The sequence below is a fragment of the Crotalus tigris genome, unplaced genomic scaffold, assembly GCF_016545835.1.
Source record: "Crotalus tigris isolate CLP2741 ecotype Arizona unplaced genomic scaffold, ASM1654583v1 scf7180000017987.690289119674:8195010, whole genome shotgun sequence".
In the NCBI taxonomy this organism is placed as follows: Eukaryota; Metazoa; Chordata; class Lepidosauria; order Squamata; family Viperidae; genus Crotalus; species Crotalus tigris.
Genome location: NW_024096758.1, coordinates 6,072,103 through 6,099,303, shown reverse-complemented (window position 1 = coordinate 6,099,303; position 27,201 = coordinate 6,072,103). Strand labels below are relative to the sequence as shown.

Below are 27,201 nucleotides of genomic sequence, written 5' to 3'. Positions count from 1 at the left end.
GCTTCTTCAAATAGATTTAGTGGAAATGGTCACCCTTGAGAATGAATAAAAATCCATTAAGGAAGGACACAGTTCTGCCTTCCATTTCAAGAACAGGAAAAAAATGCTGGAAAAAGTACGGTGAACAAGTAAGAGGCTGGGTATAATTTGTATTTCGCTCAAACTGTGGTTAGCCAGATGCTTTGAAGGAACACTAAAGAGGACAAACATACTATTTGGTATCTTTCCTCAACATTTTCTTAAAACCTTTCCCAACCAATTTGTACAGATTTACAGAGACTGGAAAATCTGAAGCGTTGAAATATGGAACAATTTAAAAAAGTAAATAGTTCAGCTTCCGGTGGGAGGCGACGGCGATGGCGGCTAGCTTTTAGCCGTCCAGCTGGGGAAGTGTCAGAGCCGCGGAGCGCAGCGCGCATCAGCTGGCCCGCGGCTCGGAAATCCCTTCCCGGGCAAAGGGAAGGGATAGAGAACGCAAGAGTAGAGGTAGAACCCCTGAACCCCCTCTGGATTTATTTCTATAGGGGGTGAAAGGAGTGTTCCCTCGGAGCTCTTGCTGATCTCCGCCTCCCAGCTGTTTTTGCTTCCTTGGAAGCAAAAGAAACCGCCGCTTCTATCTCCGTGTTTACAGCATTTTGGTGATTAATTTTTAAACGGACGGAGCAGTTTAAAGGACTTTTTCTTATATTTTAGGTGTTTATTTTTTTATCTTTTGATTTTTACTATTTTTCCTCCTTTTCTTTGTTATACTAGTGAAAGGACTTAAGATGGCTTTTTGAAAGTGTCGGAGTTTTTTTTTCCTTTCTCTTTTGTTTTACTTTCCCTTTTTAAGGATTGTTTTTTGCTTTTGCTTTTGCTTTTGGCTTAGAATTTTTTTTTTTGAATTGTTTGCTCTTTTATTACTTATTCTTGGGATTTATTCTGGACTTTTAATTATTATAGTTTGTCTCTTTTTAAAAATTCTTTTTTTCTTTTTTTCCTCCTCCCTTTTTGGCTGGAGGGGAAAGGGAAGTGACAATTGTGCTTTTTAAAATGGCTTCAAAGAGGCAGCAGCCTTCCTCAGTACCCAAGGTTATTTCTTCTCCTATAACTTCCACTGCACAGCTACAACAACAATCTAAACATGCACCACCGTCTCAGCCACCACCCTCCCCTCCTCTACCTGGACTTTCAGTGCAAGAGGTTAGAGGCATAATGGGAGAGATTGTAGTTCAAATGAGAGAGGAAATGACTCAATTTGTTTCACAGATTAAATCAGAAATTAAATCTGATCTCAAAGAAGAGATAACGGGGATTAAGTCTAAATTGCAAGAAAATAATAATGAATTACGACAAGATATACTGGCAGCTGTTTCAGGTTTGGCTCCTGTGGTGGTTAAGCTCGATGCAAGGCTTGAGGAAGTGGAAGACAAAGTTGACTCTTTAGATGACAAAATTCAAGACGTGGAAAGGAAGGTGGACTCCTCACACGAAGATATTTTGATGTTTCAATACAGACAAATGGAGTATGCTCTGAGGATTAGAGGCCTCAAGGAAGATATGAATCAAGATTTGATGGATGTGGTTCTTAGTGATCTGGCGCTGGCTTTGGATATGGATAAAGGAGAATTACAGAGAGAAGTGGAAAAAATTTATAGACTCAACTCCTGGATTGCTAAGCAGAAGAATTTGCCTAGAGATGTGGTGATTTATTTTACAAAGAAGTCCCTGCGGAATGAGATTATACAAGCTTTTTACAACAAAAGATTTCAGATTGCTGCCCAAGATGTCATCATTCTAAAGGAAATCCCATCAAAAATTCTAAGAAGCAGGAAAGACTTTGCTTTCTTAACCAATGAGCTTAAAGCTAGACAGATGCCATTTAGATGGGAAATTCCGATGGGTATTGTTTTGAGCCATGCGGGGATACGTTACAGATTGAATACAGTTGACAAAGCTAGAGAGTTTTATACTTCGGTCCTGGGTGCAGGCTCAACTTCATTTGGTCAGAAATCTCCGAGTGGCAAGGAAGTCGAGCAGCAATCTGAGGCATTAGATTTGGTTTCCGCTGGGATGATACAAGCTGAAAGGCAACGCCAGATGGAGGTTAAAGAGCAGAGGATGACTCGCGCAGCTTACAAGCGTAAAGAGAAGGAGCAACGTAAAAAAGAGTCCAAAGAGAATTCTTCTGGAAATGCATCACCGCCGGTGGGAGGAGCAAGACCCAAGAGTTATGCAACACATGCAGCTCTTTCAGATCTTGATGGTGTCTTCTCCAGGCTGCGTGCCAAGGGAGATGGCAAAGTTTTTGACCTGGAATGTTAATGGATTGAATTCTCCTCAGACACGGAAAAAAATCTTTTATTATTTGAAGCAACATACCAATGATGTTATTTGTTTACAGGAAACTCATATTCTACTTAAAGATCAGAAATATTTAGTTAATGCTCGTTTGGGATCTCATTTTATATCTCCTGCACCTGGGAAGAAAGGGGGAGTTGTTATATATGTCAAACAAAACCTGCCAGCTTGTCTGGTAGAATCAGATCCCCAGGGGAGATATGTGATGATTGAACTTGGTATTTATGGTAAGAAAGTACTTATAGTTGGACTTTATGCTCCAAATCAACAACAGGAACAATTTTATAAACAGTTACACCAAAAAATAACTTTGCTTGATTATAGATCGGTGGTATTCATGGGTGATTGGAATGGTGTCTTAGATACACAAAGGGATAAGAAAGGTTCCTCTCCTTTTCTTAAACAAGCAAGGCTACCTAAAGCCTTTTTTGATATGAAAGAAGACTGGGAATTAAGGGACTATTGGCGGGAACGTAATCAAGAGGAGAGAGACTTTACTTTTTTTTTCTGACAGACACCAATCTTTTTCAAGAATTGACTTTTTCTTGATTACCACGGATTTGTATAATAAAGTAAAGAATGTAAAGATTTTTCCTAGATCACTGACGGATCATAGTCCAGTTTGGATGGAGTTGATTCAAGAGAAAGAGGAAAGAAGATCCTTGAGAGTTAATGAAAATTTGTTTAGACAAGAGAAGAATGTTCAAAAACTAAAGGAGTGTTTAAAGGACTATTTTGCTTTGAATATGTATCAGGGGACTTCAAGGTCAATGGTATGGGATGCAGGTAAAGCATTTATGCGCGGTGTTTTGATAAAAATGAATAATTTTTATAAGCGAAATCAGACTCAGAAACGTAGAGAACTTGAAGATGAAATTAAACTAAAAGAAAGGGCTTTGATTCTAAATCCTTCTGATGAAAGTACTAAAGAAACTGTAAAGTTATTAAGGTCACAATTTAATATGTTGATAGCAGATCAAGCTGCAACCAATTTATTATTTATGAAACAAAATACATTTTGTAATGCTAATAAGCCGGGGAGATGGTTGGCTTATCAATTAAGAAAGAAACAGAGTCTGAGAATAATAGAGAAAATAAATTATAAGGGTAAACTAGTTTCTCAGAAGGAATTAATTAAAAAATCTTTTTTGGATTATTATCAAATCCTATACAAATCTACTAATGTACAACTGTTAGATATAAATAAATATTTAGCTGAGGCAAGTTTTCCTAAACTGACTGAGGATCAGAAATATGAAATTAATGGTTTAATTACTATGGAGGAAATCGCCTCAGCAATTCAACAATTGAAATTAGGGAAAGCACCGGGTACGGATGGGTTAACAGCTGTTTATTATAAAGCTTTAATGGAGGAGATGATCCAACCATTTAATGATCTTTTTAATGGTATCTTACAGGGTTTAGAGATTCCTCCTTCATGGCGTAGTGCTTTTATATCATTGATTCCAAAGGAGGATCAAGATCTTACTTTACCAAAAAACTATAGGCCTATATCTCATTTAAACGTGGATTATAAGATATTTGTAAAAATTTTGGTAAATAGGCTTATGAGGGTGGTGCATCATCTTGTGCATAAAGATCAATCAGGGTTTATAACAGGAAGATATATGAAAAACAATGTTAGACAAATTATTAACTTATTAGAATACTTAGATAAGAACAACCAAGTTCCTGCAGGGCTCATATTTTTAGATGCTGAAAAAGCATTTGACCAACTGAATTGGCATTTTATGCTAAGAGTAATGGAAGAAATGAATTTTGGTGAAAACATATAACAAGCCCTTAAGGTAATATATCAAAAACAAACAGCACAACTTATTGTTAATGGAGGTTTGTCGGAGGTTTTCACAATAGAGAAAGGTACTAGACAGGGGCGTCCTTTATCGCCATTGTTGTTTGTTTTAACATTGGAAATATTATTGATTAAAATTCGAGAGTCTCAGGAAATTAAAGGAATATATGTTAATAAAAAAGAATATAAGGTGAGAGCTTTTGCGGATGACTTGGTTGTTACTTTGTCGCAACCTGATTATTCTGTAGTAAACTTATTACAGTTGATTCACCATTATGGTTTGGTCTCTGGTTTTAAGATTAATGTAAATAAGACTAAAATTTTACCTAAAAATTTGTCGAGTCAGGAGAAGCAGATTTTGGTTAACTCGACGGGTTTTGAGATTGTTAATAAGGTAAAATATTTGGGGGTGATGCTGTCTGTTTCTAATGCAAAATTATTTAAAAACAATTATGAAAGGTTGTTGGTCGGGGTACAGAAAGACTTGAAGAACTGGGAAAAGCTGCAATTATCCCTCATGGGAAGAATTGCAGTGATAAAAATGAATATTCTACCCAAGTTTCTTTTTTTGTTTAAAATGTTACCAATTTTGAAAAATGAGATTAATTTAAATGAGTGGCAGAAGGGTCTCAATAAATTTATTTGGGCAGGGAAAAAACCAAGGGTTAAGTTCAAAATTATGCAAATTTACTTTATGGGTGGCATGCCTATTTAATATTTAATAAAAAAATAGATTGGGCTTTTAAATCTCATATTTTAAGAATTTCTTTACTTAGGATTTGGAGAAAATATTATAAAAGTGATTTTAAAGTACCATTATGGGCTATACCTTGGCATGCGATAGACGGAATAAAAAGAGGGGTTAAAATGGATATGGTGTCTTACAGACAGTTACTTAAATGGGATGGACAAAACTGGCAATTAAAATCACGGGAAGAATTAGCACAAGAAAATTTTACTTATTCTTGGTTCCAATATAGGCAACTACTAGATAGATGGAAGATGGATTGTAAGTTGGGTTTTCTTAGAGAAGATGAAAATCTTATTAAGCAACTGAAGGATCAAAGACAAACCCACATTAAGAGAATTTATGGGGTTTTAGTTGAATTGGACTCAGAAACGGAACTAATTAAAGATTGTATGATTAGATGGGCGCAGAACTTTTGTGAGCCAGTTTCATTGGACACCTGGGAAACTATTTGGGTGAGAAATGTCAAATTTACTCAAGCACAGAATCTAAGGGAGAATTTTTATAAAATGTTTTATAGATGGCACCTTGATCCACAAAAAATGTCTTACATGTACCCTGACGTGCAACCTAAATGTTGGAGATGTGGTTATAAGGATGCTTCCTATTATCATATTTGGTGGTCATGTAATAGATGATAAAAGCATTTGGATCAAAATATGGTGGAATATCCAGAGATTTTAGAAGAGGGTAAAATTTACTCCTCAATATTTTGTTAGGTATTGTTTACAGATTGTGAATACAAGGAGGTTGTATTGATTGTTAAACTTGATCACAGCCGCGAGCTGTTATTGGACATATTTGAAGATGAATCTTTGCCTACATTGCAGAATGGTTTCTTAAAAGTAGCTTATCTGGCAGAATGGCAAAGATTTTCGGCTTTCTTAAAGCAAACAAACCAAGAAAGTTTTTTGCTATCTGGGACAAATGGATAAAATTAGCAATTACGATTGGGTATGACAAAATATTCTGTAGCTTTTTCATAAGTTTTTCTATTTTTATATATATTATAGATATCTTTTGTTAATATATATAATATAAAGGTTTTTAATTTAATTTTTATTTTTATTTTTTTTTTTTTTTTTATTATTATTATTTTCCTAAGCCTATATTCTGCTCTGGTAAGCCTCAGGGGGGGGAAGGGAGGGTTTTTGGGAGGTGTGGGGGTGGGGGTTTTTTTTATATGTATGTTTAATTTTTTCTTTTGTATATGTTGTTTTTTTGTTCTGTATTGTTTTTTTTTTTTAAAATTTATAAAAATTTTAATAAAAAAAAAAAAAAAAAAAAAAAAAAAGTAAATAGTTTAAATATATGTCAATTCAAACAAAAATTTGTATTCCTACTATCCTGGATATTTTTTTGTCAATTTCTTTTTCTAAACTCATATTTTTAAATAACTAAAATATTAATTAGAAAAATTGCACAAGGGGTGTTTAAAGGTTCAGAGGATTTGACTAAAAGACAGTGCAAAACGAGTTTTTCCTCTTTTTATTTAAACTAATGATAAAACATAGCACGAGTACAACTTTTGTTTCCAGTCAAGCTTTGCAAATATGATTTAGTTTCTAACTGCTCTGCATAACAAAGCGAAAGTTTCACCAGATAAACCTGGTTGTATTTGATACATACTGCTTTATATTGCTACAATATTTATATCGCCACTCTATTTGATTTTTCTTTATGTCCACAAATGTTGACTGTACTTAAATGCTATTTGATGTATATTTTTTCCTCTGGTACTAGAATGAAACCTGGATTGATTAGCTTTGAATGATCTCTGCTGAATACTGTATCATAGCAATCAACACTGGTTGAATGTTATTATCATCCCAGTGGTTTTACAGAAAAGAATCCAATTAAAATGTGTTCTATTTATATTTGTATCCTTCTTGTGAACATAAATATATTGGTAATACTAACTCCTGGATATAAGGAACCTGGCTAATATAAGTAAGGGACCTACTAGGGTCAGATCAAGAGGGCATTGATTGACACTTGGAATGCCAAAGTGGGTCATCCTTTTTTAACAATCACAGAGGTCCAAAAATGAAAACACCGTTTGGAGGAGCCAATCCTAAAATGGACAAAGGGAGGGAGCTCTAATCTGAACTAACCAAAATGAGGATGAACCAGAACCAACCAGCACCAATAAGTTTGAAGATAATGAGGATTCTTGAGGACTTTTATTATTTATTTATTAATGAATTCAATTTGTTTAATTTTTTTGTGTGGCAAGCAACAAAGTAAAACAATACTATAGAAACATTATTATTGGTTTGCACGACTTTACGCCTACCTCCTAATTTATATCTTGCCCTTTCAAACAGCTGCCCGGTGCTTCCTTGCTTCTTCCTCTATCTCTGCTTCAATCTTTCCCAGCCAGTCTGAAGTTGTCAAATACAGAGCAAAATCGCATCTGGCTCTTATTATCTGCATTTAGGTGTACTCTTATGCTTATGATTTTCCTTGCTGTTGCCTATGTCTTATAAGCTGTGTGCTCATCACAATTACTTGCAGAATTCTTTTAGTAAATCAAAATAACAGAATAAAGAATAACAGAGTTTCTCCATATTTGACCAAGTGAGCTTCTCCATATTTGTACAATCTGTCTCTAAACCTCATTTAAATCAGAAGTATAAGTCAATCCTCTTCCTTCTCACAAAGTTTTTTTCAGCCTTAGGGCAAGCAATGCCCATTGGCAATATAATCTAATATATACATGAATATGAAGTCTCAGTGAAAATAAGTGGAAAGGCATGCCAGAGCTAGCCATTTCTTCTCCTAGTGTGCATATGGACTGGTTCCCCAGAATGGAAGCCTGTTAGTAGTTACATGGAAGAGAGGATAGTCCATGGCTGAATTTTTTTTCTCTGTAAGGTTGTCCTATCCTTTTCAGAAGGCCATCAAAAATATTCTTGCCAAGTGATGTAAGTTATCTGACCATAGGCTGCGGACAGGATTGCTATATTTCAGTCCCAAATTGTGCCGCACTACATAATAAAAACCAGATAGCACCCATTCATTTAGATGCAGGTTAAACCAAACTTGTACCTTGATTTTCATCCAACTTTCCAATTGTCTCGATCTGCTCCACCAAGTCATTGGAATTCCACTGGCTCATCCCCAGAAGAATGGCATTCTTCCCTTCAGCCACCTCCTCTATAAAAGAGGGGGAAAAAACAACCATGTAATTTCAATAATGGCCTAGATTCAAAGCAGAGGCAGGATTACTTCATTGACAATCAACAGAAAGCAAAATCAGCCTAAATGGAAAATACCCAGGTTTTCCAGAGAGCTTTGCAAGGACATATGCCTCATATAATATACCTGTCTATAGTTTAATACATCTCTTTTATTTCCAGTACTTATATTCCATCAGTATATCAAATCTAGGCAGAGCACGATGATAATAGCTAAAGGGTAGATATTCCATGTGAATAGTGAACATTTATATGTGCTATTTTTGAATGACACAGCACCTTCCTTGCTGATCTCCTGATACTAAATTACTGCCCTAGTTGTTGCCAACAATTGCTTCCCACTCACAATATGACCTCACATATTATTTATCATCCCTCCTTTCTTACCAAGACTTGGCTGTCCCCCATTTCTTAGCAGAACTAAGAACAGTTGCCATCTAGCTTAACTAATGACTTACTCAGAGGACTGGACTGCAGAGCAGCCTTCAGCAACCAAGACTCATTAGCACTTGTTGTGTGCTTATAGAAGGCAGATGTAAATTGTCTATCCCTAAAGGGTTTGGATTATTGATGCAATGACTATACAAAAAATCAGACTCCAAGCACTGAAACAATTTGCTAGTTAAGCAGGTACAAATGTTTATAAGGAGTTCAATTGCTACAAAATACAGAGAGAGTTTAATTGCTACTGCCTGGAAAACAGAAATTCCCACATATGTACACTTTAAATGGGAAGGTGTTGAATTTAGGCAAATGGATGGTATAGGCTACATGTCCCACTATCTTCAGGACAAACCCAAGCAAATTGAAAATATATAATCACTACTTATGGACTCCAGTAAAATGGTAAAGGTTTCCCCTGTCCAGTCAATTCAAACTCTACAGGCAGTGCTCATCTCCATTTCTTAGCTGAGGGAGCCACAGCATTGTCCAAAGACATTTCTGTGGTGATATGGCATAACTATATGCCAAGGGGCAGGGAAAGCTGTTACCTTCCCACCGAAGTGATAAATTCTCACATTTGCACACTTTCCAACTGCTAGGTGGGCAGGAGCTGGGGCAAACAATGGGAGCTCACTTCATCGCACGGCACCCAGGTCTTGAACCTGGGCTGTCAACTTTCCATGTGACAAGCTCAGCATCTTTAACCACTGAGCCATCGCCCCCTTGTAAAATGGTATGCAATTACAAACAATAACCCCCTCACCTATTTGTTTGTTTTAAATACTTTACATCCCATCTTATTTCCAGAAAAATTCAGGTACACATTTAAAACACATTTACATAAGCATTATTCTAATAGTAAGAGAAATATCCTAACTTATGCAAGCAGTATTAGCAATAATTTTTAGAGACTAAAGTTGAAAAAGAAAAAAATTAAAACAAATTAGAAAAATATTCATCCAAAGGAAATTTTAAATAATCATTTTGCCAACCATTTAACACCGACTGACAGGAGCTGCCCACTGTAATTCACAGTGTCTGCATTCACCCAGCATACTGAATCTGCTTACTGAATTAAAACATTTTCTGGATTTGCAGAATTTATTGCACTGCCAAATAACCAGACAGGCTGGGTGTACCCCAGATTTTAAACCTGGTTCACGTACATATTCTCTGAAAGGAGTTAATCGAAGTTACTAGCAATTAAGCACATGTTGTACAAATGTTTACATTTTTAATTTGACTTGGATAAAAGTGTCACATGAATGTAGCCTAAGTTGCAAGATAAAAAGTAGAGATCTGGATAATGACAGGAGAAGTTTGTGAGAAGAAAGACCTCCTTTGAGCTGTCCAGAGTTGAGCATACATAATGAAAGTTTTACATGTTAATGCCAACCATTTGAGCTGAGCACGGAAAAAAGTGAAGCAAATTTATAATCAACAAAACAGTTGTGAGATAGGTTTATGTGCCTAGCCCTAGACAGTATCCTGTAATTATTTGCATTTGTGGGAGTTTCTGGGGGCTTGTAAGGAGAAGGCCATTCTCACATGCTGTAGTATGATTATAGTAATTTAGGGGTTGGACCACTAGATGACATCCAAGGTCCCTCCCAACTCTATTATTCTATGTTCTACTCTGGAAGTAACTAAGGCATATATGGAGGTAAGCTCTGGATTTATTAGTTATTAATAGAGGCCCAACAAAAGCTTTTAAAAAGCTTTGCTTTTACTATTTTTTTCTTTTTTTTTTTTTTTTTTTTTTTTTTTATTGAGAATTTTTAACATTTTACAAAATAAATCCCCTCCCCAAACCCGCCCACCTACCCAGACCCTCCCCCAACTCCCCAAACCTCCCTAACCCTCCCCTGAACCTCCCAGAGTTGATTACAGGCTTATCCAAAATGTTTCAAAAGAAAAAAAAGAAAAAGAACTTAAAACACATATAAAACTTAAGACACCTATAAATCCTAAACAATCCTAAGAACCTTAAATTAAATGAATTATTTCTAGAAAATAATAATAAACACATTATAATATACTCTAAAAATCTTCTAATCTTACTTATAATATTATCCATCCTTCTACATAAGTTTCTTCCAAGACACAATTTTAAGCACTGCTTTCTTTAAACATCTATAACTACAATATAAAGTCAGCATAAATCATAAACAAATCTAAATAGATTTAGTTAAACGAGTTATAGTCCCTCCAAAACACAAATTTAAACAATCAAAACTTGAAACATTAGAACAAACAAATTATAGTCAATCAAAAACACAAATCTAAACATTACTTAAAACTTTAAACATTAAAAATCCCGCCCAAAACACTAAACACATTGTAATATACTCCAATCCTTCTAATATCAAAAATATTATTATCATTTTCATAAACTCCCCCAAAACACAAATTTATACATTACTTAAACTTAAAAAAGGAAAAAAAAAACAAGACACCTTTATACTCATTTAAATCTTATCAGATTCCATCCAAAGTAGACAGTTTATAGCAAATTCCACCCTCAAAAAACACTATAGGAAATTCCATCCACCATAAACACAATAGATATTCAAATCTTCATCAGTAACAAGTTGCAACCACAAAAACCCCAGTCCTTATCAATCTCAATTGTCCATTTTCATTCTCCATTCATTATCATACTGATATTATTATTGTCAGCCTCGATTGTCCATTTTTGTCATAAAGCTTAAAACAAATGCTTTAGGATCTGTCCTCAAAAGCTGCTCCAAATTTTCTGAGTCTCCCAACGACTCAGAAACCAGTACATGTGGGGATTCCTTAATCTCCTTATTCTGTTGGTCTTTTTCTTTACAATTATACGTTGCACAGATTTTCCTCTGCCCCTTCCTCTCAACTTGTTGACGCCCCTCAGGCTGGAATTTCCCCTTTTTCATCTCAGATGACCCTTCCATCCTTGAAGATTGCTCCAAAGGATTTATGGGTCTTGCTTCTCCCACAGATTCAGCAATCACTAGGTGTGAAATTTCATTACTCTTCTTCAGTTGCTGCTTTTCTTTACAGTTTTGTGCTACACAAGTTGTCTCCTGCTCCTCAATCTGAACATGTTGAGATCTCTTAAACAGGGGTTGCCCAATTTTAGAGTCTTCAAACTGTAATTCTACATCCATTTCTTCCAAAGTCTTGAACTTAATAGATGGAGATGAACATACCCCCAATACTGAAGTATAAAAATCTTTTGCTTGAGAAACAGTATTAAGTCTGTAACATATTCCCAGGTAATTCACCACCATTCCAATCGGAACATCCCATCTAAACGAAATTCGTCTCATTTTAAGTTCATTTGCTAAAAAGGCAAACTCCTTTCTTCTTCTTAAAATTTTAGATGGGATCTCCTTTAAAATTATAACATCTTGTGAAGCAATTTGAAATCTCTTCTTATAAAAAGCTTGTATAATTTCATTGCGTAAAGATTTCTTCCCAAAGTAAATTACCACATCTCTTGGCAAATTCTTTTGTACTGCCACCGCAGAGTTAACTCTAAATAGTTTTTCAATTTCACTAAGTATTCCTTCTTTTTCTTTATTCAAAATTACAGCAAAGTCCTTTGCAACCATCTCTTTCAGATCTTCTTGCAAGGACTCTTCCAAGCCCCTAATTCTTAAGGCGTATTCCATTTGACCATATTGAAGCATAAGAATCTCGTTTTCCATTTCTTTTTCCATACTTTCAATTTTCCCCTCCATTAATTCCACTTTTTCAGCTACTTCTTCCACATGGGAATTCAACTTTTCAAGAACAGAAGCAACTCCTTTTAGAGCCAAAACTATGTCTTGCCTCAAAATCTTATTATTTTCTTCCAAAATCTTTTTCATTTCTGCCCTAATTTGAATTGTAAAATTTTCCATCATTTGTTGCATATCCTTCACAGTTGTTGGCTGAGCCACAGAAGATTTAGGAACTGTGAAATTCAGTGGACGCTTTGGAGCCATCTTAAAAAAAAAACTTTACTCCTTCTTAAAAATTACAAAAATTCCTTCAAAAGAAAATCATAACTCCCTCAAAGGAAAATCTTTAAAATAATGAGAAAAATAAAAAAATAAAAAAGGGAGTTAGAAAAGAAGAAAAAAAAAATAAAAAAAATTAAAATATACACTCCAATCATTAAAATGAAAAAAAAGAAGGAAAAGAGGAGGGAAAAAACCAGAATGCCTGCCCTTTAAAAATACAAGAGACAAAACCACAAATCAAACCAAAACAAAAAGTTAAAATATACACTCCAATCGTTAAAGTGAGAAAAAAAAAGGGAAGAAAAACCAAAATGCCTGCCTTTTAAAAATACAAAAAGCAAAACAAAAAATCAGACCAAAACCAGAATGCCTGCCCTTTAAAAATACAAGAGACAAAGCAACAAATCAAACCAAAACAATAATAATACTTCTAAAATCCATCCAATTCATTAAAAAGAAAAAAAAAAGGAGAAAGTAAAAAAAACCGATCGCCACTCTAGCTTCCCCAAAAAAAAAAAGAGAAAAACGCTAGAAGGTCTCCCGATCGCCATTTACTTTCTCTTTCAACAAAAAAGCAAATAGTAGAAAAAAAAGACTGTAAACAAAACAATAAACCTTTGGATTTAAAATAAAATCGAAAAAGGCGAAAAATAAATCAATAAAAGAAATTAGAATATACACTCCAATCGTTAAAGTGAAAAAAAGAAGGGGGGGGGGAAACAAAATGCCTGCCTTTTAAAAATACAAAAAGCAAAACAAAAAATCAAACCAAAACAATAATGTTTAGAAAATTAAACAACAAAAATTAATAATACTCTAAAATCCATCCAGTCCTTAAAAAGAAGAAAGAAAAAAAAGAGAAGGTAAAAAAGCCGATCGCCATTCTAGCTTCCCGAAAAAAAAAAACACTAGAAAGTCTGCCGATCGCCATTTTACTTTCCCTTTCAGCAAAAAGCAAAAAATAAAAAGAAAGACTATAACAAAAGAATAAACCTTTAAATTTAAAATACATGTAAAGTCAAGGAAAGCAAAAAAATAAATCCTCTAAACAACTCTGTCCGCTTCTTAAAAAAAAACCACTAAATCACTTTAAACGCGGAGGTGGTTGCGAGGGCTTGTTTTGTCCCAAGGACAAAAGCAGCTGGGAAGCGGAGACAGTCTGAACTCCGTGGGAGCACTCTGTCACCCCCAAAAAAGAAAAATTGGGGGTACATAAGAGGCTCTACCACTATTCAGACTACCCTCTGCCCCCCCCCTTTGCCCGGGAGGGGGATTTTGAACCGCTGAACAGCTGATGTCTGCTGTTCATAGCGGTTCATTACACTTACCCAGGAGGACGGCTACAAAGTAGCCGCCATCGCCCAACGCAGATCCACCGGAAGTCCTCGCTTTTACTATTTTTGTCATCCAAAAGAACCAATTTGCATTCCCAAATTGTTAACATAATCTTCCAACAGGACTGCAGCCTCATCCACGACAGGCTGCATAACCATACCTGAGTCAGATTACTCACCCATCAAAAATATTTTTTTTGTTTAGATGAAGCTGCAGTTTATTTTTCCCCATTAAACCTGTCACAGGTGATAAATAGTGGTTGACTGCTTCTACTGCTCCCTGAAATCAGACAGAAGCCTGAACACTTTTTGTGGACAAGGATGTGATCTATCCAGAGCAAATCATCTGGTCTGAAACTAATTATGGCTTCTCAAGACCCATTGCAAACATGGAAGCTGGTTTTGTTCCAATTTAGAAAACCTGCATGAGGCCCAATTACAAGGCTGTCCTCCGTTAAATCCTCAACAGTGTAAAGCATAGTGTAGAGTGGAACCTGTAAGACTCCCTTCTTTTCTTTTAGAATAACCAAGGGAAGGAAAATTCTGAAATAAAAGTATTTACATCAAGAGTTCCTAAACAAAGCCTTTCCGTTTATCAAGCACATTGCCATTCATTGTGTATAAAATACATCAAACAGAAATCAAATCAAGAGGAGCCATCTGCTGTCGATTCATTCATTCACTGAGGAAGCGTATTTATAAAATTGCTGTATTCCATGCTTCAATAATACGAACAGCCCTGAAGATCAGGTCAAGATAGATCCTCTTGGAGTAATCCACTGGGTGCCCTTCGGATAGTTTCAATTCTTATAAACCTCAGTCTGTATGATCAATAGACAGAAATTAAAGGGACTGTTGCTCAAAATATGTGTAGGATACCAACTTGCCCAAACTCTTTTAAACCAGAATCTCTCTTCTCACAAGGCTTAACTAGATGCTTCTAAAAATCCCACTGGTCTCTTGAACATCTCATATCTTCCAACATGTTCATGTATCAGACTTTGGGAGTGATCTTGATGGTTCCTTGATTGGGGTGTTGTTTACTATTAGCTTGTTTGTCTGAGATGGTGGTTCCTTGATTAGGATATTGTTTACTTCTTGATTGTTAATTTAGTGTTAATCTTAATCTATGTTAATCTGTGCTCATCTAGGTCAGTGGTGGCGAACCTATGGTATGTATGCCAGAGGCGGCACGCAGAGCCTTCTCTGTGGGCACATGCACTGTCGCCCCAGCCCCACCTCCTCCCATGGCCCCCTCCTCACCAGCAGCCCCCTGGAGGAGAGTTGCCCCCAGGCGCGGCCCGTACAGAGCAATGCAGCCAAAGACATGGCAGCTGGGCAGCAGGGACAAGACTTGCTCTTGTGCCTTGTTGCATGCAGATGATGCTGCGGAGTGCGGGCGCAGGGCGTGGCTGCCATGGCGCTGCAGGGCTGCCTGGGCAATCTGCTGTGGCAGGCCGTGAAGGCGGTAGGTGGCCGTGTAGGCGGACGGCGGCACGGGCGGGGCAGGGGTGGAGCGGGGGCAGGCGAGGCGGGTTTTGGGCACTCGGTGTCTAAAAGGTTCGCCATCACTGATCTAAGTGTTCATTGCTGTTCTGGTTCTTTTGTTTTCTTTTTGGCTTTTCGGTTGGCATATAGATATTGTTTAGCTCTATGAGCCTGTTGATGGTGAGTTTCAGGCTTCCAGGAATTCTCTAAGATTTTTTGGACTTGGCTTGATCTACAATGCTTACAGTTTCCTAGTTGAAACTATGGTTAGGCCTGTCCAGAGAAGGAGAAATTTAACTCCTTCACAGCCATAGTTCGGGGGGGGGGGGTTTAAAGACTATAAAATAATTTTGGCAGAAGAAATTAATCAGGGGATGCCTGAGGATTTTACTTCTAACAAAATAGAGACTAGCATTCTCAAGTCAATTACATTCTATTTCTCCCCAAACAAAAACAGTCTAAATAAAACTGACACTACAGTGTTGAATTTGGTACAAAATTTGAAACTGTGATAGTTTTGATTTTTAAATGTTACCATTATGAAAATTTATTTCAAAAAGTATACACTTTTTAAATAAAAAGCAATATAATCTGCATTAAGAATATTTACAGACAATGCAATGTATGTCAGTTGTTACCAAGACACGATGAAACCACAAAACTAATTTAGAAGATGTCCACACACTACATACATATCTATCCCACTCTTTCATATTCAATCCACTTTCATTCTTGGCTCAGAGTTTCTTTTGTTTAAAAAATAAAAAAACTTGCTTTTTATTACATAATCTCCTTAAGTACTACATTCAACTTACTTATTTTATATATGCATTTTCTGCAGACAAATAGTGAAATGTTCTACAGGTTTTTTTTTTTCAAATCTGCCAAACTGGAATTCTGCCTAATAATGTAGACACTAAGGTAAACTGGATTTTTTTAAAAAAAAAAAAACATGCATGTTTACTCAAAAATTGACATTTGCACTTTAAGAGAAGCTCCTGCTTGTTTCTGCAGCAGCTTCCTTTAAAGTTCACATTATAACTTTCAAGCAGTGCATTTATCAGGAGAAAAAAGAAGGCTTCTTATTGTGTTTTCTCTATTGAAGATTTTAATCTAAAGCTGTGACTGTTCTCGCTGTGCATTTTGTTTCTGCTGTGAGTTACAGATTTAATGCTCTAGATACTCACTGATTTCATGCTCTAATACAGTGGTTCTCAACCTTTCTAATGCCGCGACCCCATAATACAGTTCCCCATGTTGTGGTGACCCCAACCACTTATACATCACCGGGTGCCAGGGGTGTGGCCAAAGAAAAGGGGGGAAAAATGGCGGACAGCCTTGTTTGGCGACCCCCGTGAAATGGTCATTCGACCCCAAATGGGGTCCCGACCCACAGGTTGAGAACCACTGCTCTAATAGACAGTGCATATATATATTAGAGCATTAAATCAATGAGAATCTAGACCAACCCAGGTTTTACTAATAATATTTTAAAAGAAGAGAGTCTCTGAAAATAACAATATTGACTTTGGTCCTGTCACCACGTACCTGTGGTTGCTATGGAGAATCTCTGTTAAAACATATGTCTGAGGACATATACCATTCATGCTTTAAATGGAACCTCAAAAATAGCAGCTGCCTGTTTTTTCAGCAGTAATATCAAAGAAGAGAACAGTGATCAGAAAACATATGAAGTCACAAAAAGCTTTAGCAGATCATTTTTCCACTCCCACTTCCATAGTGTAAAAATAGTATGCCAAAATATTTGAAGGATGAAACTAGATCTACATTATTTCCTATCATCAATATTTGCAGCAAATAAATCCTCTGAGAAAACCATAGTTTTGATTTTAGTTTATTGTGAGCTTTTCATCTCCACTAGAGCCCATAGTTTCTCCTAAGGCCAGCCTCAGTTGAGAAGACAACATATCTACTGTTAAATTTAGAGGATCTAGAATTAATTGAAGTGATTAAGGTGGACCTAAGTTTAATTGAACCATACCATTTACATGGAGGAAGTCAGGAAATAAATAGGTTCTAAAATAGATAAATAAAAGAAAACAAACAGTCCATTAAAGTTCTTTTGGCTGCAAATATTCATTATCTTTGGGCACAGTTTGTTGCTATAAAGTCTGCAAGGTTCCAAAATAAGTTCCAAGTCATAACATTTGAGCAAGCAATTAATTTAGCAATTTCTAAGATCTGAGAAAAAAAACACTTCTCAAAGTACAATTTTTCCCCATGCCATGACTTCACTAAGATCATTCAAAGTACAATCAGACCAAAATGCCACCTCCCTTCATACATGGATGATCATGCAATAATAAATTCCACCACAGAAATGCCAATTAAATTAATGCAAGCAGCAGAAAAGTTAATTAAAGAGATATACACAAAACTTTTGATAAATGATGTAAGCTGGCATCATCTGTCATCCCAAAGCCTTCCAAAATACTAGGTTTTAAATAGACGGACCCTTTACATATATGGCAGAAAATCAAGGTAAAACAATTTGTTAAATGTCCAAAAAAAGCCTTCTACTAACAAAACAGTGGCATACTTTTTGAGCATGTTGAGATGTTCCAGAGCAGGCTTTGATCTAAGAGCTTATGCCTGCTTTGAAAAGGGCATTTTTGTTTCTCTCTGTCAAGCAAAAACAAAATTGCAGAGAAGAATGCATTGTAATTTTCTCCTCACTTTATTTTTAGCTAACCTAAACTATAGTATGTGAGTTATCCACACAAAGTCCAGAGTCTACTTTTGGCACAACATCAAATCTCAGCCCCTGAGCAAATTGATCAAGGAGGGGAAGCTGTAACAAGCAACAAGCAAAAATTTACCCAACCTATCTCAAGAAATGTGTATTCAATATGACAGAAAATCTGTACTGTCTTGCTCTTAATTTGGAGCAACACGTCCAACATATTTTAACTTTAGATACAAATATTACCTATTCCATGCAGATAGACAATCCTCTCCGAAATGAAACACCCCAGTTACTCAATTTCAGATCACCAGTGGTTACAGCACCTTCCTGTTCCCTTCTTAAAAAAAAAACAAATTACCCATAAATTACCCCCTGGGGAGAGATTCTCCAAGTACATTACAAATTCTTTTCTGCTAAGTGTCATGGTTCCGACAGATGAAACTCTTTAAAAGAACTTTGAGGCATTGTTTATCTTAAAGAATCTTTTATTCGAGAAACAAATATTGGCACTACATAGTTAAAGCCAAAACCTGAATTCCCCTCCCCTGGGCACAAAGTAGCAAAGCACAATTCCTTCCTCCAATTAACAGTCATAAATCACATTCCCCAATTAGCTTGAAGCACTGGCTTTCTCCCCAGCTCTCCAAATCTTTATCAGCTCTGGACGCAATAACCTTGATTCCCATGGCTGAGTTATTATTGTTATGACTAGCTGGACTCTCATCCACATCCCCCCTCCCAACATCAACTAACTCTAAAAGGGAAAGGGAAAAGATGGCTACATTTCCATCTGTTGTCAAAGCAAGAACATCCGATGTTAGCAGTGTTGACCCAAAGCTGATCTACAGGAATAGTTTTTAATAAAGCCCTAAAAGGAGAATAAAACTGTAGAGTTAACATTTTAAGAAAGCTAGACATAAATGTAAATCTTACATGTAGACCATGCTTGTTAACCTCCCTGAAAATTTGACAGCTCAGAACCAATGAAGAAGGATTACAAACCTCGTGCATCGAAGAATTCATCATCAGAGCTTTCCACAGAGTCGATGCCTTCCATGGGCCACTGAGAGCCAAACTTGTGCAATCCAACTGAAAAAGGGGAGAAATGCAGTATTAGCAAACAGAGGATTCCAAGATGGGAGTCCAGCCAAACATTCTGCGTATTTAAAACCTTCCATCTTTTTTTTTATTGAAAAGTTTTATACAAATTTATTATAACAATACAATAACCCTCCCACCCTTCCCCCCCCCACCCCAACCCTCCCACCCTCACTTCCCAGAGCTGATTACAGGGTTAAAAAAAAAATAAGCAAACAAATTTTAACTAAGCTTATCCAACTATACCAATAACCAAATTCCTAAAATACTTTAACTCAAATACAAACAACTTCCAGTTTAAACTATAAGTTAATCAAAAACTAAATAATACTTTCTAATCCCATATTTATTCTGTACAAAATTTATCCATCTTCTCCACACCGAGATGTATCTTTCTTGTGAATGATCTTTCAAATAGGCAGAAACCTTGGCCATTTCTGCTAAATTAGAAACTTTAAACAACCATTCTTCTATGGTAGGTAAAGAATCTTTCCTCCAATATTGCCCAACCAATAACCTTGCCGCCGTAATAAGATTCAACGTTAAAATAGTTTCTTTAATATCACAATCTTCAATAATACCTAACAAAAACAACTGTGGTGTAAACTTTATCTTTCTATTAAAAATCTTCTGAATGTTCCACCAAAAAACCTTCTATCTTTCAGTCAGCAGTTTTAAAATACACATTATTATGTGTGAGTCTACTGAAGTTGGGTGGCTAATAAATTCAAATACATACATTTTTAAAAACTACTGTTGTCAAACAAGAAAAAAAATCAAGGAAACAGTTGTTCCACTAAAGAGAGAAGATAGCAAGGAACTAACAGGCAGCAGAGAGAAAGCAGAGCTACCTAAACTCATTCTTTGCATAGGTCTTCATGCAAAAATAAATTATAACCAAACCCACCAAAACCATAACTGAAAAAGACAGACTAGAAATAAAAGCTAAAATAAACAAAAAAAATAGTAAAAGAACATCTCTCTGATCTTGATGAAGATAAATCACTGGGACCTGACGGACTACATCCCAGAGTTCTGAAGGAACTGGCAGATGTGATCTCAGAACCACTGAACTATATTTTTCAAAAATCCTGGAGCACTGGGGAACTACCAGAGGACTGGAAAACAGCTGATGTGGTTCCCATCTTCACAAAAGGAGTAGTAGTAGTAGTAGTAGTAGTAGTAGTAGTAGTAGTAGTAGTAGTAGTAGTAGTAGTTGGAAGGGACCTTGGAGGTCATCTAGTCTAACCCCTTGCTCAGGCAGTAACCCTATACCATTTCAGACAAATGGCTGTCCAGTCTCTTCTTAAAAACTTGCAGTGTTGGAACATTCACAGCTTCTGGAGGAGGTTGTTCCACTGATTAATTGTTCTAACTGTCAGGAAATTTCTCCTTAGTTCTAGGTTGCTTCTCTCCTTGATTAGTTTCCATTCATTGCTTTTTTGTTTGGGAACTTCTCATTGCTATTGTGCCTCTGCAATCAGAAATCTGATGACACTGGAGATAAAGGAATTAAACATCAAGAGTAATTTGGAGGGGACAAATTAAGAGGAACTCTGAATAACCCACCCTGGAACAGGGGGGAAAGTGAAGCTGACCTATTGTATTACCCTAAAACTTGGGAACTACAATGTTCATTTTCCTTTGCTGGCAGAAGCCGTAGGATCTGACTTTGTCAGATTATATTTAATTCAGGTGATAGCACTTAAATTGAGGGCAAGTTCAATAAACTTTAACTTCAGCCTTGGGAAAACATCATACTGGTTGACACACCTCCATTCCTGAGATAAAGGACTGCCCAGATCACTTGCAGATTTTGGATGCCATGCTACATTACAGATTTGCTTCTCAGACACATAGCATTCTGAAGAACCCTCAAACACTGACATATTGTTCATTTTATGTCCTGTTTTTCAAGCAGTTTTGTGTGCCAAAATGACTCAAGTCATAAAAAAAGATACTGAGCTGGACCTGCCCTGAGGCTTAAAGTCAAAAAAGACAAGGCACATGGGAGATGAGAAATGGTAGGAAAAGAAGAAGAGTCAGATTGATTGTTCAAGGCCAAAATGAAATAGTAAGCAGCAAGGTGGCATTTATACATAGTTCAGTCTGGGCTGGTTTTAACTTCCTGAAGCTCTTGCTTAAATAGAAAGTTGTGGCAATTGTTCCTTGTTTGGATGATAGATGGGGCCAGAGTTGGTGTGGCAGATGGATGGAGGTGCAGTGTGGCTCTCCAGTCCCAGGGCAACTGGAAGCAATAAAGTGCAAAACAGATTCTTTGCATCTGCCTTTTTCTTACCACTGTAAACATGAACACAACAACACATATGTATACCTACCCTTTCTGCCCTGACCAGTGTACATTTGAGGATTCACGGCAGCACGACAGAACACAGCAAACACAAGATTGTTTGACTTGTACATATTTTAATCTTATATTTTATGTTGTATAGTATGCCTTATTTTAATTGTGATGCTTCTGATGCAAATAAACAAAAAAAAAACACTGTAAACAGGCCATTATATATTTTCGGGAAAACCTGGATGCAATCTCCCAAGAGCTCTTGATCCATTGATGGATGAATGAAGATGAAGTGTGTGCTAGCTTTTCTCTTTCCCATTCCAAGAAATATACCTTTCTCAATGAAATTCATCATCAGAACATCAGAGACACTGACAAAATGGTACTGTAATACTTCAAGTAGACAGATATGAAATGGCAATAAGGAATGGACTTATGACATATTCTAAAGTCTCTCAGCCCAAATGCTTGGGCAATGTTATGCTGACACAAGAGGCCCAATGAGGAAGTTCATGGACAAATGTATTTTTTTCCTTTTTCTTTAAGATTTTTTTCCTTTTTTTCGAAATTGCATCAATTTGGTAAGAAGTGCTATTTCCTCTTAATGTTGCCTCAAACAGATAGATCAGGGTGACCTAACCTACCTGTACCAACAGCCTATGAATAAGCACAGGAGAAGAAAGGGATCTTCTCTTACTGTTGCTTCTCTTTTGAGCTAAACTACGCTCTTAGATCACTCTGCACTGGTGCCTAATTTATCTCTATTTTCCCCAACACTTCACTTTTTCCTTTAGTTGTCATTTTTATTAGTCTATAATTGCAGTGCGGCAACATCTATACCAGGGGTCTTCAAACTGGCCTCTTTTATGACTTGTGGACTTCAACTCCCAGAATTCCTCAGCCACAAGTCATAAAAGGGGCCAGTTTGAAGACCCCTGATCTATACTAAGTAACAATGACATTAAAATGGCAATATATCCATAATTATTGCATAAATGGTATGACATCACAAAATCTAATATAAGTATCATGAGGTATCATTTGTATCATGCCATTATGTGTCATTATTTGCCCTTTCCATCACTGACTCCTCAGAGGCCTACACTATGGGAGCCTTTCAAACTGATGACAAGCTACATAATTAACAAACAAGTATATAATAGGACAAGAGTCACACTCTGGGTGAAGATGGCTTCTAGAGAGGTTGTTGTATCCTGTTCATGATATTACAGGTCACAGACTGCCTTTGTATGTTTATTTCAAATTTGTGTGATTCTTGTGGGCCTCTTCCTCTAATAACTAACTATAGTTCTGTCCAAAGATCTTCACTCAGTGACAAAGCACATGCTCTGTGGGCAGAAGGCTCAATTGCTGAACATCTTTTTTTTTTAAAGATCTTATTGATAGATGGTTTCTCATTCAAGATAACCCTTAATAATAGATTCTAGCCAGAGTGCAGAATATATTAAGCTGATTATTCCAAAATGTTACTACGCTCCCAATTCTACAAATACAGTGAAGAAACTCATGAGTCAAATTGGGCTTACATGCTTGTAGGTCAATGCTAATCATTTGCTGTTTTCTTCTGCTTTTCATACCCAAACATATATTGGCATACACATCTAATGATTAATCATTCAGCTATACTTTGCTACCAACTAATTCCTCTCTAATTTCTCCTGCAGAACCCATTTAATATAAATACTGTAGGCTATGATTTTATAAATTTAAAATATCCAATTAAAGCTAATGAATGTTACAGATATGAAGCCAATATCTTGATGGCTTTGAAGATACAGAACCTGGAAAATGCTAACAGCTTGGCTACATTAAATAAAATCCATTTAATGCTAAGTGTTCCCAGACACACAAATAGCCTTTCAAATTAATCTACAAAAAGTGACAAAAATCTGCTAACTGAGCACTAGGTATTATTAAGATAAATGTTTAGGGCTTAAAGGATGTTCTTTTACATTTCATCTTTACCTTAAAGAAAGCAATTTTGTGAGCCTTTATTTTCAAGCTGCAGACTATATCACTCAGGCTGCGGTAGTAAAAGATCCGTTTACTTAACACACTATTTTTTAAAAAAAAAATGCAATATGGACATAGCTGACACTTACTGGGATTCAACATTTTCCTCCCTGCTTAAATTCCAAGGAAAATCTGCATCTAAAATGTTTTTTGTTTAGATTCCACTGGCCCTGATGTGATCCACCCCCAAAGCAAACACCATCAATAGAAGAATTATTTCTTTAGTACTTAAGCAGAGGGAAAAAAAATTAGAATCCTCCTCTATTCTTACTCAAGTCTCAGTAATCATCCACAGCTGGGATTAATTGCAGTTAGGTTTCACATCTGGTTGTGAAAATGGGCTAAACAGATCCTGTTAATCTGGAATTTCCTATTTTGCTACTCTTATCCAAGCTTACTAGACTCAGTGGTTCCAATGGAATAAAATTCTCTTAAAAAAATAACTTGAGGACATGCAATTGAATAAATACATGTTGCTATGCTATTGGCTTTCCCCAGCTCTACTTTATTGAATTTCATTTACTCGCTTTTTCTTTTACTTACTTTCTCAAATTTTAGCTTATAAGCTTTTCATGGGACATGGTAAAGCTCCATGAATAGAGACGGTGCTATATAAATAATTATTCTTCTTCACACAAGAACATATCTGTGACAAAAGCACTCATGATGCTAGCAAAGTTTGGTATATCCAAAAATAGATCCAATTCTTCTCTGCAGAAGATCAAAAGAGGCAATCTTTGGCCTTGATGCTGAAATGAAAAAGAATTTCATGGGGGGGGGAGGGAATAATTTGCCCTTTTCAGTTTTCCTTCTATATAAGGTATGCATCTGATGAGGTTTCTCAATGTTATTTCATATCCCATTTGCATTTCCACTGAGTCTTTTATCTCCTCCTGGGAAGACATGATGGCTTCACAAAGCAAATGTCTCTTGGTATCATTTTCATGAATGGTATCTACTGTTTATAGGCAAAGAATGGGCCCATCACTATTTTCTCATGACAACAGCTTGCTTTTACAAAAAACTGCAGCCAATTGGCCAAACACTGTGTTATCAAAACTCAACCATGACAAGGATGAACAACATGCAAACTTGGATTTCTTCAGACTTGTAGATAATTTGGCTCCCTATATAGGGAAGGAGCTGGTAGCAGCAGGATGCCCTCACTATACCAAGTTTTCTGTATCAGGAAAACTGGCAAAGAAGGAGAAATGTGCAAATCAAGTTGGCATAGGGCTTACCGGTATATATTTCTAGCTATCTTAAAAACATGCTGCCTGTTCTACAGACAAAATGCTAACATTTCTAATTATCTTTCCTAATGAAAGTGACATTGCCATAAATGTGAAGGGTAAGGCTAACTGTGAATGGTTATAATACAAAATGAAGACTGTCCAGAAGTCCCAAAATTTTAAAGATTAATTCCTGTAGGGAACTGATCCTTTTTGTTAGCATTCTGGACCAGTGGGAAGCATTCTCCTAAGAAGCATGTATTATATATGTTTCTCTCCCATCTGTTTCCAAAGATACATAAACATTGTATTATTGTGCATAAATCTTCAATAATAAAATTAAATCAACCAACATGTTTTTGGGTGCTTTTCTTTTCTTTCTTTTTAACTGATGATTGTTAAAATTGAAGTTGCTTTATTTCATGTTAATCTAAAAACAAATATTGCAAACAAAAGAAAATAATACAATATGATCTACATAAAGAGACTTTATACCATCAAAACTGGAGAAACAAGAAAGGATGTCATGACTAAGAAACTCCACACTTGGAAGACCTTTGTCTAATTCAGGGGTGTCAAACTCGCAACATCACGTGATGTGTTGCGATGTATTGTGACTTTTTCCCCATTGCCGGCAATGGGGTGGGCACGGTTTCAGCGTGATGCACCCGGCCCATGGGCCGGCAGTTTGACACCCCTGGTCTAATCTGACAGCCATTTTCAAATACTTTTACTGAAATCCTAGCACTTTCACTGGGAAAAGAGGAAATAGCAATTAAGAAGCACAGCTTATTTGCTAAACACATATAGAGTAGATATCCCACAATGCAAAACTTAACAAAAATTTCTTTAATCTCTCCCATGTGCCAAAATAGCATACTGACCATCTTTGTGGATAGATTGGCAGCAATTCCAAGCATCAAATGCCTCCCTTTTAAAAAAAATGAAAATGCGGCAGCAAAACACCTTATTAATTCATAAAAATTAAATCAGCCACAAATGGTTTATTGAATGGAAAGCCAGACTTTGATTTTAATTAAGCCAAACTGGTGGAACACCTGGGAAGAACTGGCAGCCAGAAGGAAAAGCAAGATAAAAACAGCCAAAGGGAATAATGAGTGGGTGGGAAGGCAGAATGGATTGCACACAACGAAGTGAGGAAGGAAGGAAAGTCTGGCTTCAGTTTTTAATGCCAATCCCTCAATTCCATTTCCCCCAAATGCCAAATGACCATGTCCTTGGGATAAGGACAATTACTACTACAATTCAGTGTAGTTGTGGTTGGCTAGAAATCATGAGACAAGAGAATTGCAGCCTTCCTCTGTTAGGCATGAAAGCCACGGGGTGATTTTGGGCTAGTCACTCTCTCTCAGCCCTATCCACCTCATAGGGTTGCTGTTGTGAGGAAAATTGATTTCATTGATTTGGTGTTGTAGGTTGGACATCAAGAGACTATCTGATAAAGTAGAAATTGATTTTGCAAAGAGGAGATCCCTGGAATTTGTAACAGTGTTCTCAGACTCACTAACAATCCCCATCTTTAGAGTAGTGTTTCTTCGAGTGTGGCCCTAAGACCCCTGGGGGGGTCCCCCAAGAGGCTTTTACCAGGAGGTCTAAACTAGTGGGAAAAAAATACCACATCAAAAGAAGGAAAGCATTTTAATGGCAGGACTGTAACTTGGCATTTCCACCCTACATTTAGCCTTAAGCTGCATCTCTAACACTGTTTCAGGGATGGAGTAGTCCTATCCCAACCATAAGTGAAGAAAAAAAATAGAAAAAAGATTTAAACAGTACTACTTATCTTCCCACTGTTCACAGAGTCAAAATAGCACCCATGGATATCTCACAAACTGAGCTCCCCACTCACCGAGGAAACTAAAGCTAAAAATTCAATTCCTCTTCCAAGCTCTGACTCCAGACTTATTAAATATGGCAGTGCTTTTCAACCTTGGCTACTTGAAGGTACGGTATGTGGATTTCAACTCCCAGTTTTGGTCACCACAATGTAAAAAAGATTTTAGACTTTAGAAAGAGTACAGAGAAGAACAACAAAGATGATTAGAGGTCTGGAGGCTAAAACATATAAGGAACGGTTGCTGGAATTGGGAATATCTAGTTTAATGAAGAGAAGGACGAGGGGGGACATGATAGCAGTGTTCCAATATCTCAGGGGCTGCCACAAAGAAGAGGGAGTCAAGCTATTCTCCAAAGCGCCTGAGGGCAGGGCAAGAAGCAATGGATGGAAACTAGTCAAGGAGAGAAACAACCTAGAACTAAGGAAAAACTTCCTGACAGTTAGAACAATTAACCAGTGGAACAACCTGCCTCCAGAAGCGGTGAATGCTCCAATACTGGAAGTTTTTAAGAAGAGACTGGACAGCGATTTGTCCGAAATGGTATAAGGTTTCCTGCCTGAGCAGGGGGTTGGACTAGATGATCTCCAAGGTCCCTTCCAACTTTACTATTAAT

At 36.6% G+C, this 27,201-nt stretch overlaps 1 protein-coding gene across 1 annotated transcript in view; it reads right to left on the bottom strand.

The window, feature by feature from the left end:
• Positions 1-27,201, bottom strand: part of PITPNM3 (PITPNM family member 3) — a 127,764-nt gene that overhangs the window by 53,380 nt on the left and 47,183 nt on the right. The window contains exons 2-3 of the mRNA XM_039346192.1: positions 19,066-19,152; positions 7,953-8,060 (exon numbers count right to left, since the gene is read on the bottom strand). Of these exons, the coding sequence (XP_039202126.1) occupies positions 7,953-8,060; positions 19,066-19,152 (195 nt within the window). The remainder of the gene's footprint in view (positions 1-7,952; positions 8,061-19,065; positions 19,153-27,201) is intronic.